Here is a 12880-nt window from a genome sequence, read left to right as displayed (position 1 = left end):
AAGGTAAAGAGCAAATGCAGGTATTCTGAGTAAGACCCACTGCGTACTGCACCATTTTCCAGCTGAAGGCAACAGACAATCTCAGATGGGTTAAGGGTTATGAACGAATGTATGCCGTTGTTTCTCACATTTTGTTCTTTCTTTTCTGATACTTAGTCACCATGTCTTGTAGACTGTTGGTTGAAAGTGGATGTGAAACACAACATGGAAGAAAAGAAACACAAAAGGCACAAATAAGAAGGAACAAATGGAATGAGACAGAAAAAAAAAAATCTGACAGTGTCATCAAAACGAACCAAAGATGAACAGTGCATAAACGCAAAAAACAAATACATGGGTAAAAAACAGAGTCCTATAGTCATCCCTCTGTTTAAATATGTATGATGAGAGGGAGTGTATGGTGAAATATTCTTAATCAGAAAACCACTGCATTCTGGCCCCTTTCTCAGTTACATTAAGCGGCACAGCGATTGTGTATTCAACACAAATATACATGCATCACAGATGCAGAGTCTAAAAAAAAAAAAAATATAATACACACACAGCGTGTACTAAACAAAACCTGACTCACTGTGCTATTTACCGCCCACGGGCAGTGGAAAGAGAGAGTCTTTCCTCTCTCCTGAGTCTAAATCTGCATCCATGAATAAACAAACAAACAAGCCTCAGCAAGAATAAGTCAGCGCATTGACATAAAAAAAAAAAAAAGAAAACACAGAGGATCACAGAATAAGCCTTAACTATGATGACTGGCTCTGTCTGATGGTGGAGAAGTAGATTAAGAAAAAAAAAAAAAAAAAAAAAAGAAGAAGAAGAAAAGAAACTTCAAATTATGTGCAGCAGTTTTCACAGCATAAATATTTCAGGAAGTGTGAATAAGAGATGACAGAGTCTGGGGAGACTTCTCGCTGTCTGATTGCCTTATTCAAAGCCCCACTGAACGGAGCATCCATCCAGACGCTGTTCCTTGGCTTATTCCTCACTCTTTTGTTTCACTATTTATCCCTTCTTTCTCATTCTCTTTCTTATCGCTGAGCGACTGGGCACTGCGCAGCTCCGAAACAAGACTCTAAAGCACAGGCCCTTACCTGTTGATGAGATCCTCATTGTCGTCACTCTCCATCTCGTCCTCTATGGCTGCCTGAAGATCGCCAATCCTTTTGAAGGCCAGTTTGAGGTCAGCCTGGAGACTCTGATTGGCTGCCTCCAAACTTTCAATGTCCATTTCCTGAGGAGAGAGTCAAAGTCAGTGGTTACAGGCTGTCTAACCGGGTCGAGGTTTTTCCACGAGTGCGTCGGCGATGGTCCTCACCAGTTCGTGTTTCTTACGGCTGGCCTCGGCCTCTTTTTTGGCCAGCTCGCCCATTTCCTCTTTGATGTCGCGGATTTGCCTCTGGAGTCGCTTGTTCTGCTCCTTCTCCCGGTTCTCGCTGGTGCTACGCTGGTCTCGCTCCTCCGTCAGCTTCTCCACGTTGTCTTTCAGCCTCGCCACCAGGCTCTGTCAGAACACGACCCAAAAACCCCCATCAGAACCCCTTCTGCTGACACCTTGCCAACTTATCCTACCATGAACTTCACTAGATCAGTACTCTTTGAAGAGTTAGTACAAGTTGGTTGTAAGAAAACAGCTTTCAACCAAAATCAACCTTTTCATCACTACTAATACTTTACATCAGTTTAAATATACTAAAAGCACTTGGTTCTCCTCCTTACAGCCTACTGGAAAAAAAACTAATATGTTACCAGTGATATAAATCAATTCACATAGGTTTAAAGTTGCATAAAGCCTAGCTACCTTAGCCTGAGGCCATGGACCTTATAAACACTAAAAGACCAAGCTGGTATTTCCTATAGAAGTGAGACAAAAAAAAGCTCTCTTGAGAGCAGACCTCATTATGAGCTACACTGAGACAAGTAGATTGTTTGTTATTTGAGCAGAGAACCAATTGTAATTCAGCAGGTGAAGTGCTGTTGTAGCTGGGTTCTAGAGTAGCGTGATTGAGAGTGAGAGAGAGAGAGAGAGAGGCTGCTGGTAAATGCCAGCAAAACCAAACATGCAGAGATTTTAATTAAAGCACAACAACAACAAAAAAAGAAGGATAACCTTTTGCCTAACTAAATGCAACCGCAGGATAAAAAACAATTGTTACAGAAGGAACTGACAGCATTATAAGTCTGACTGACTGGAAAAGGAACTCTCTAAGGTGCTCCAGAGAGGAACTCTCTCTGTTGCTTCTTTTATATTTGAGGCATCTATAGCACGCATTTGATAATTAATGTCTTTTCCCATGATTTATTGAGGTTACTGAAGATCACAGGTATGAGGGAGAGGTCCATCAGAAACAAGGTGGTGGAACTCTTAAAGTCTGTTTGTATATATTCTATATATAAAGTCGTCATTGACTTTGCAACACCTTTAACATTTGGCTTGCACATCCTACACACACCCACACACCAGTCCACCCCTACACACACACACACACACACACACACACACACACACACACAGCAGCCCTAACAGCCTTCTCCACTCACCTCCAGGCGTTTGACCTGTGTCTTCTCAAACTCAAGTTTGGTCTCCAACTCACGAATCTTGGCCTCTTGTCGGCTGAGCAGGGACTTCTCCACCATAGACTCTTCTTGAAACTCCAGCTGACTCTGTAGAGACTGGAGCTAAAAAAAAACAAAAAACCACAAAGACAGAAAGAAATTTTACAAAACAAGAGTAATGCCAGCCTGCCACACACTAATCATAAGCAGACGAAGGAACTGAAAGTCGAATTTAGAAGTGATCACCTCACGTAATGATACATAGACAACAGAAAAAAGAGGATAACCTTTATGTGTCTGTGTGTGTGTGTCTGTATGTATGTGTGTATATATAATTTTGACATTGTAAGTCTGACTGAATGCAGAGGGAAAGTAATCAACTCTCTCCCAGTTGCTTCTTTTTTATTTTGGACAGAAGAGCATCTATAGAATGAATATGACAATAATCAGAGTGAAAACACCTTTAATAAATATAAACATAATAAACAGATAAAGATAACAAACAAAAGGAAAAGACTCAAAAAACATATGGACACACACACACACACACACACACACACACACACAATACACATATGTACGAAGAAAGACAATCTGTATTCTAAAGAAGCCTTTGCTGGAGGGCCCAAATTGAGTTGTGCTACCTTTCAGAACAGCATATTACTATTCTTTCAATGACTGAAATGAGGCAGAACGTCAAACGGCTGTAGGGAGTCACCGTGTGGCCTGCAGTTCCCTGAGTCTGAAAGTGGCAATCAACTTCTCTCCCTCCACCACTCACAGATGGTACCACGCACAGGGGTTTGATATACTTTCTTAATTAGAAAGCTCAAATCCATAATTCACAAGCTTCACCGCACGGCTAAGACTCTCATTTTCTCATCTCTTCTTAGAAGTTTGGCTCATTTTGGGGAAGAAAATGTTTCAGACGAGGATAATGATTTCCTGAATATTGACCTTTTGGCTACACCGTGCCTTTGGTTTCTTTTAAACCGACTGCACATCTCCTCGCTCTAAGCCGAGTTCAAACTGACCTCTACGTTCTTAACAGTGTGAAAGTGTAGTTAGGAGGAAAAAAGTTGGAGAATAGAATTAAAACACATAAACCCTCTGTGCTTTGACCTCTAGACAACTCTTGAGTTAGCTGGAAGGTCTTTGTGTGAGAAAGCGCTTGAGTAACTGAAAGCCCTTTGTGTTAGCACTGGTGGACAGTAACACGCTGGTAACACGGCCTCCTACATGAGTTCGTTTTCAGTAGCCTTGACCTTGGTAATATCACAGAGCTGTACATGTGAGAGAGGAAAAAACTGGTGAAAAGGTTAGATTAACTCAGCATGACAGTACAGTTAACTGCTAAGGAACAAAGTCTGATGATTATCATCAAACTGTGGCACTGCTGGAGACAGAGTGAGGTACCTATATACTTATCCACTTCAGCAGCACTGAGAAACACAGTCAAATCCAGAGGTTTGTTTCAACCTCACTGTGTTACAAGAGTGATTGATTAAGAGACCCTTAATAAGAGGATTACATAAAAAAAAACAAAAAAACAAATTGAAAGAGATCTTTAGATACCATGTGCTATTATTCGTTTGAGTCAGTTACCGCGAGTCTAATCAGTGCACAGACTGACGACACATAACGTGAAAGAGTAAGAATGGCTTTGTTAAGGTGTCAGAGCAGTCCTGTCTGCGTGGGGTTACCTTCTCCTGGATGTCCTGTTTCTCCTTCATAGCCTCTTCCAGTTGGGCCTGCAGGTCACTGATCTGAGCCAGGTGCTGGGAGGACTGCAACAGAGTACAAGAGTTTGTGGTTCATGACTCTCACTCACAACTCTGCTTGTGGTCTTCAAACCATACTGAACAAAAGTCTACACATTTTTGTGGGCTTTTGTTCAGTGCGGTTGCTCACATCCTACATTCATTGTTTACTTTAAAGGCCATTTACAGAGTTTAGGGTTCAGTGTATTATTATATATGCCAGCGATAACATTTAGTTTTTCTGTTGAGACAGTTGGTGTGTATGTGAACCAGGCTAAATGCCTTCCAAAAAAACCCCCCAACCAAACAAAAAACAAAAAAACCCCCCAATGCTCTAAATCTTAATCACGGACACTGCAACAGGCAATGTGAAAGATATAATGGACAATAGTGTGGTGAAATATTTTAAAAAGGTAAGGTGGGGGCAGGGGGGGTTGAATATGTTTATATCAAATATGAATGTGATTTATGTAAAGCACTTCAAAGTCATCTCTATTAAATGAAGCATGTGGAGCCAGTTGAGTTGAGCAAACCCTTGGGAACAGACAGTTTCCTCATTAGAGAGGATATATCCATTTAGTGTGTTTAGAAGCTGATAACACAGAACTCCATCATTGTCAGACAGGCATGTGTTGTTTCTGGTTTGCTTTTTTTTTCCTTTTTTTTTTTAAAAATGTCAAATTCATTTGCACTGAATGGTGAATAGACACCCACATCCAAAACAAATGGAGATCACTCCGATGACACCTTGAAAAAAGAAAAGAAAAGCAAAAAACAACAACGCCGCAAATGCATCACACAATAAATAAACATAGAGAAATGGTGACCATGCGAGCTTCTTTCTTTGAGTGTACTGAAGGACGCAGTTAATTTGATTCTCAAGCTTGATTGAGGCAGGTCATGAAAAATTGCCTGCAAGTCAGGCCGGGAAATTATTTTTTCTTTTCTTTTCTTTTTTTTTTTGTAAAACTAGTAATCAGTGCACTTTTCCCCCAAATGAATAGAAAACCTTTGGAAAACACTGCCATTTTTTTCTTAAAAACCAAGCCATTGTCTGTGGTTCAGGAACTAATTTTAGCCTGCAGAACTCCCTCAAGATGTGCATTTCAGAAAATGACAGCACAAAAAAAAAAAAAAAAAAAAAAAATCGTGGGATAGGCCTGAGTGCGGGCCCCAGCGTGTGGCTGTGATGTTTGTCCTCAGACAAGCTCCAGGAGGAACGTGTACAGCAGGGGCTCCACGCAGCTGAGTGGCTTGACAGGCCTGAGTGAGTGCTGGAGAGGGTTACCTGGGCAACAGCAGCTTTGTGTTTCTTCATGAGATCGTTCATGTCCTCCTGGTCCTCCTCCATACGAGACTGCAAGTCATTCTTCTCCCTCTGCAATCGGCTCAGTTGCTCCTCCAGCTGGGGGTGGGAAGAGAGAGTGTGGGATGTGACCGCTACATTTGCAAACAACAATCATTCCTTTATAACAAGGCTCCTTTATATTTGTGGGCACATTCACTCTCTGTTGGTAGTGGACAAAAGTGACCATGTATCATGCAAGTTGCTGAATGTTAAATGATAGTTTTCTGTGGAGACAAACCGGACACAGAGACCCTCCCACGTTTAATGCTTGGGGGGGAAAAAAGTCTCTCTCTCCAAGCCGGCTGAGTAACGGTAGAACTGCCAAATTAGCGGCTAGCATTAGCGCTTCACTGCTTGCTCTCCCTAAGAACCTTAGAAGATCAAATTCGATTGAGTAACAACTTTAACCATCTCTGAAGACCACCGCTTGGAATGTATTAAGAAAGAGTGAGAAACCCACGCATATTAAAAAATGTTAATGAATGCAGTAAAACACAGAGAAACTGTGCCGTGAACTCGCGCTTACGACCCTAACAAAGAACAAAAATTGTGGCGCAGTTCTCTGACATCCATCTCATTCTCGTGGCAAAAACAGGACGAGGTACAAACACTGCTATGTGAATCTCTCCTCGGCTGTGGATCTGTCACTTGGACTGAAGAATTAGTGTGAATATTTATTCTCCTAAGTTTAATTTCTATCTCGTCATTCACGTGACTTCGTTGATGAACTCTAATCATTTGATTATAATTTTTTCTACAAAACCAGCAAACATGCATACAGGGCAACTCTTCATATTTAAAACAGCTAATTACAGAAATGTATGTAAATAATGACATCAATTTCCAAGACACATTATTGAAAACGTTAGGCGTCTCTTATTAATTGATTCAAATTGAAATCTATTTCTGTCCCAACGTTAAACGCCAATGCAACTGTTGTATGGATATTTCATGGGACAGAGGTGACTGGAACACAAAGAAATGCATCATAAATCATAAATATCTACCTGTAAATCCAAGCCGCTTTAATCTGAGACAAGACCTTCAATATGTCTTTCATTTTTAAATCAGGATTACAAGAGATCCTCTACACGAAAAGAGATGAGAATTCAGAGACAGCAGCCAATGACACATTGCAGACCAAGTTAAAGGGTGGAGGTCATTTCCCTCTCATTCATCTTCACTCGACAATCTGACGGGGTTACATCTGCATCAGACGCTTCATTTCCAATCAGCAGCTCTCAATCACTTGCTTGTATCCCAGACACTCCCAGACACACACACACACACACGCACGCGTTCCCAAATCACACAAATACACACCCAGCCTTTCATTGCATTGCTACAAACAACACTACTTCTGGACATCAGTGCATCAATCAATCCACACAGACCCAAAGAAGCCTAAAAAATCTGTCTGTACGCCATGATAATCCAAAAGAACTCAATGCTTAGGGTAAATCTCAGGTATGTTTCTAGAAGTCGGACAGAAATTGGTAACAAAAAAAAACCCCAAAACTACATTATCCTGAAGTTGGGCTTTTCAGTGCCGTTCCATTATGTCTCCTCTTTGCTCTGCCAGGGCTGCAGCTCACTTTTCAGTGAGGATGAGCAATGTCGCCATCATTTCTGAATAACGTGCCCATAAAACGCCAAAAAAGGAGGTTTAATTATAAGATGACATTCACTTCACAATTACTAGCCCGCAGAAGCAGGGTGAAAGGACTTAATAGTGAATGGTGAGACACAACAGTGGCTGAAACAGAGACAGAGACCCAGCAAAATTCTGCACTTCCGTTTGCTGAAAGAGCCTTTTGAAATGTGCGAAACGTGAAAAGAACAGAGAGGATGACGTTAAAGTCCATTTTCTGGTATTAACCCTCTGTAAATGTCGACGTTTTCCACCCGACCTTTTCTCACAGGCTCTCAGCTTTTGAATGTACAACACAAACAGTTTCTTAGACTGGGGCATGTTACTGTTTGCCATATGTCAGGGTAATTTTCGCTCCGGAGAAGTCGGGGAAAATGTGATAAAACATATGAAAGGAAGTGGGAGACACTATGAGCAGCACTGTCTGCACGATGCAATTGCATCAATCCAGACGAGCATCTGCCCACACCACCCGTCTCTGCAGTCCCAACTCAATTACATCTCCTCCACTGTGTGCTAAAATACAATTCAACAAATGACAGCATTATCCCACTCTAATGTATTTCAAGGTGATCTGTGCAGCCCCTTCCCCCAACCCCTGCCACCCCAAAAATTAAAGCTGGGTTCGGAAACATGCCATTACAGACGGAAATCATTTTTCCTGCTGTAAATAATTGAAGTGACATCCTGACTGCAGATGGGGGTAGATGGAAAAGGGCCTGTGTGCGTGCGTGTGTGAGCGCGCGCGCGTGTGTGCGCGTGTGTCTGTAATTTAGTTCTGCTGGGGGAGGAGAGGTGCCTTTCTCCTTATAAAATAGGACAGTTAGGACAGATGAATCTGGTCTGGCCTCATTTTACGACTGATCGGCAACAGCGTGATTCAAATGTGTGTCGTAACATTCTCTTTAACACATGCGTGCGCACACACACACACACACACACCCCCTCATCCAAACTCTCACCCATACCCACACAGGGACACACACACACTGAACACTCACAGCCTGTTTGGCCTTTGAGATATCGTCCATCTGCACATGTAGATCCTCAATCTCAACCTCCATGGCTTTGCGGGCTTTCACTGCAGCTGCGCAGGTGAACTCTGACTCCTCCAGCTGTGTGTGTGTGTGAGAGAGAGAGAGAGAGAGAGAGAGAGACATGGAGAGAAAGGGCAGTGGAGTGAGAGAGGCAGAGAACCTTCACACAGCCGAAGATGGGCCATTAGTTCTGTGTGCCAGTGTTACGAGGAGAGTGGGACCTCTAGCTGACCTGGTTCTTGAGCTGAGCGATCTCTCTCTTGCTGGGAGCGTTGTTTTTCAGGTGGTCCAGCATGATTTGGGCGTCAGCCAGCAGGGCTTTGGTTCTCTTCAGGTCTTTCCTCAAGCGCTTCTCCGTCTCCACGTCTCTCTGGCTAACCTGATATCCAACACAGCACGGCACAATGTAATCACATAACACACATTACAACACATACATGCCACTCCATAATAAAATAAACTCCCATAAAATGTACACAGGACATAGGTCAGATCTAACAGTACAATATACTATACGTGCAGCAGTGTCTACTGACAGAGCGTGAGTCAAAACACAGTATGCAAAACACTACATTCAGAACATGCGCACTGAAAAGAGTTCCACATCGGAAAGCAGCGTCTGCATTTTCATTACCTATATTAGGTGTGACATGGAAGGCTACATGGAGCCCAGTGGAGTTATTGTGTGAATGGGTGAGGAGGGGTAAGTGCAGTGAGGGTGGGGACACTACCTGGTCCTGAGCAGCCAACAGCTTGGCTTCAAGCTCCCGCCTCTCCCTGAGGACCTTCTGTTTATCATCATACTCCTCCTCCAACTGCATCTCCATCTGTTTGACCTGCAGGATGGGATGCACACGCACGTGCGTGCACACACACACACACCATACACGCGATGACACAGACACAGAGTCAAGCATGGTAGGAACACTAGTGTGTGTGTGTGTGTATGTGTGTGTGTGTGTGTGAGAAAGCGAGACAGAGAGATGACGTGATAACGGGAGAGAAATCTTTTTTGTTTTGCCTTTTTTAAGTTAGCTTCCAACAGTCATGTACGCAAAGAGCACACATTCTCTAATTATAATTATATCCTCACACATATTTCAACACCCCTGTGTTTTGCTGCATTAAAGCTGCTCAGATCTCAGAATGCCCACTTAGAGATTCGGTTGCCAAGAGAACGGTAATTATGGGATGTGCTGCATTGAGAATCTGATTGGTTAAGTGGGAGTGGTGCAAGGTCAAGCAGGAGAGAGGAAAATAAATTCTGAACCTCACAAATTATACGTCAAAACAAGTGTCAATTTAACCATTTCTGCAACTGCAAATATACATTCAAAACAGAGGTGACAACACTTACCTATTCATCTGTCAAAGGTTTAATTTAATGTTTATTATTTACTGCAAAACTAAATTAAACTTTTTTCATACATCTAACAAACACAAATGAGCTCTAATTAAAAAAAAAAAAAAAAAAAAAAGTTTGCAGAAAAAAAATGACCTCACATGAATGCATTTCCATGAGTAAAAAATGGTCTGAACTGCTGTAAGGTTGACTGGCTCTCTGAGCCATCACTGTGGGCTCTGGGACGGGGGTAGACTGACAGTATAGTGGAGGCAAATGGAGTGATTTTTTACCTTCTTACTGCAGGACTGTCTGATCTCCTCCACCTCTTCATCTTTACTCTCAATCTCTTTAGAGTGAGTCTGTCTTAGTCTCTCCATTTCCATCTCCAGACGCAGTTTAGCCTGCACAGCGTGCGCAGACAAGCAGAAAAACACACATACACGCACGCGCACACGCACACACACACACACACACACAGACAGAGACACAGAAAAATATGAATTCTTATACATTCATTGGGGTGTAAGATCAACGTGCTGTGTGTGCATACAGAGGTTTTATATCAAAAAGATTAAAGGGAATTTCTGCTGTAACTCATATAATAACCGCTGACTTTGTCATTTTGTGAATAATAACTTCTACAGATACTTTAGCTATCTCAAAATAAGATTGGGAGTTAAAGACATTACCCAGTGAAATAATAGATTTCACCTGAGGTACACATAACAAATGGCACATTTTATGCAGCACTATGCAAATGAAATGAAAATTAAGCATTCGATTGGTGCATCCATTAAACCTTTAGGGTATCAGTTCTGTAGGGTTCACAATACGTACCTGTTCAAGCATCTGGATGGTTCCGGCTTGTTCGTCCAGCTCTTCCTCCTGATCTTTGACTTTGGCCTCCAGGTCGCGGAGCTGTTTCTTGACCTTAGCGAGGGAGGCTTCGTCCTTTGACTCCTGAGAGGAGAGGTCCTGCAGCTCTGCCTCCAACTGCTCCACTTTTAGATTGACAGCACACAACTCCAGGTCTTTGTCCTGAAAAAGTATGAAGAGTCAGAACTGAGGTTTCAAGAGAAAAAAGATATATCAATGAGTTAACACTGTTATTTATTCACACACAATCCATACGTGATAAAAGAAAAAGAAAGAAAGAAAATGAGAGGTCTAGGGAGAGAAGAGAGAGAGAGGGGGAGAGAGAGAGAGAGAGAGAGAAAGAGAGAGATGGTCAAGATGAAAGAGACTCTTAACCTCCAGTTGTTGTCTGAGGCTGAACACCTCTCCAGTCAGCATGTCCTTCTCCCTGCTCAGTTTCTCCCTCTGACTCCGCTCTCTCTGCACCTCCTCCTGAGCTTGAGTCTGCTCTGAGTCAAACCTGTACCCAAAAACACACACAGACAGGGTCACCTCCTGACACACACACACACACGCACACACACACACACACACAGTCTAAAGCTTCCATCAGAGCACTGTGCATAACAAGAGAGGGGCCTTGCCAAGCAATCCCCCTTAAGGAGCCCCTTAATTAAGTCAACAGCAGAGAGCCACTGTTACTTACTGAGAACGCCATTGTTTTTAAAGGTTTTTAACAGCACGCAGGAGAACAGAAGTATTCCAACATAGCTGTAAACAGCGAGAAACTGGAGGACGTACCTGTTTTTTCTCAGGTAACCAGGCATGGCTGAGTCTTATTGGAAAACAGTCAAACTTAGTTCACTTCAGCAGTGTTGTGTATGGAGGGGGCGGGCATACTGGCAGGACTGTTACACTGAGCTTTTCTGATTGGCTCAGCTAAAAGCGGGTAATCATGGGAGGACTGTGACATCACGGGGTTAAATCTTACATGATCTCTCTCTCTTTGCTATGAAAAGGACTCTTACACAATCTATCCGTCTAATCTGGTCTGAAGCATAAGAAGGGGAGGGGGGTGACCCTCTCCCCCTGTCCAAATCCACTGGCTTCTGAAAGGACCGGATGGCCCATCTAAGCAGTGAGAGCTCTGCACTGTGTGTATGTGTGTGCGGGTGTGTGTCTTCATTAGACTCTGCAGTTGTACATTTCCAGTGTGGTGACACACACAGGCCCAATCCCTCTGCCCATGCTTACCCAAGAGTCCAGAGGGGCTTAGCCATTGGACCTTTACACTCTAAACAACAGGTTAGCTCTTAAACCAAGTCCTGGGCTCTTCTGGATTTACCAGAGTTATTACTGAGAGGCAAGGAGAGGACGGAGCAGACTCTAGCCATGCAGGGTTCACTTCAGTATTGATAGAGTAGGGATGGAGAAGGTTCTGGAGAATTTAAAAAGAGATTTGGAGTCGCCCCACCCCCAACCCCACTCTCCCTTACTCTGTAAGCTGTAAAAGTAGGAGAGTGTGTACTGACTGGGTGCTCTCTACTAAGGCAACAACGGGCTGAGTGCCAACAGCTGCAACCTGCACTTCAAGCCCTGGAGAAAAGTGAGACTGGAACAGGGGGAGAGAGAGAGACAGACAGACAGAGAGAGAGAGAGAGAGTGTCTAATTCGAGAGGAGTCTATAGGGTAGCCTATACTGCCGATTCATCCCAAATACATAAATTATCCGTTTTTTCGACTCTCTGCTGATGAAGGAAACTTTTAAGAGACATTGGAGAGCAGACCGGTACATTATGGGGGAACATACGGTGGATGTCTGTGCTGTCGGTGAATCCGTGGTGGAGGAATGTGTGGGTGTTCTGTTTGTGGGCAGATGGAGAAAATCCATTTTTTGTGACTATTCCTCAGGTATAATTTGTGTGTAGGTTCTTTGTGTGTGTGTGTGTGTGTGACTCACTTTCTCTGTTTCTTCTCCAGGTCGTGATTTCGGCTCTGTTGGCCCTCCAGGTGAAGTTTAGTGTCTTGTAATTCGGCTGTCAGCCTCTGGCACTTTTTCTTCAACTGCTGGGCCACACGTTGCACCTCCTCATTGTCCGCCTGCAGGTCAGAAATCTAGAGAATACACACACACACATACACACACACGCACGCGCACGCGCACGCGCACACACACACACACAGAGGAAAAAAACTGCTTGAGAACCGTGGCCTATTCAGACCTACTTTTGTGAATCTGGCAGTTTAAGCATCATGCTAGGCTGTGCCTAGCGGTTGGCTGTGTCAGTATTGGTGGGCATATGTGTGTGGTTTTGACAGGCCAGACAAAGAGGG

At 43.3% G+C, this 12880-nt stretch overlaps 1 protein-coding gene across 1 annotated transcript in view; it reads right to left on the bottom strand.

Moving 5' to 3' along the window:
* The window catches only part of myo18ab (myosin XVIIIA b), an 85550-nt gene that overhangs the window by 5885 nt on the left and 66785 nt on the right, over window positions 1-12880 (bottom strand). The window contains exons 28-40 of the mRNA XM_030776907.1: window positions 12507-12661; window positions 10943-11066; window positions 10529-10729; window positions 9982-10092; window positions 9078-9182; window positions 8579-8725; window positions 8311-8424; window positions 5599-5715; window positions 4254-4337; window positions 2536-2673; window positions 1313-1498; window positions 1089-1228; window positions 129-173 (exon numbers count right to left, since the gene is read on the bottom strand). Of these exons, the coding sequence (XP_030632767.1) occupies window positions 129-173; window positions 1089-1228; window positions 1313-1498; window positions 2536-2673; window positions 4254-4337; window positions 5599-5715; window positions 8311-8424; window positions 8579-8725; window positions 9078-9182; window positions 9982-10092; window positions 10529-10729; window positions 10943-11066; window positions 12507-12661 (1667 nt within the window). The remainder of the gene's footprint in view (window positions 1-128; window positions 174-1088; window positions 1229-1312; window positions 1499-2535; window positions 2674-4253; window positions 4338-5598; window positions 5716-8310; window positions 8425-8578; window positions 8726-9077; window positions 9183-9981; window positions 10093-10528; window positions 10730-10942; window positions 11067-12506; window positions 12662-12880) is intronic.

This window comes from Chanos chanos, chromosome 6 (assembly GCF_902362185.1).
Source record: "Chanos chanos chromosome 6, fChaCha1.1, whole genome shotgun sequence".
NCBI lineage: Eukaryota > Metazoa > Chordata > Actinopteri > Gonorynchiformes > Chanidae > Chanos > Chanos chanos.
Note: the sequence above shows the minus strand (reverse complement) of the source record. Positions and strands in the feature narration are given on the sequence as shown.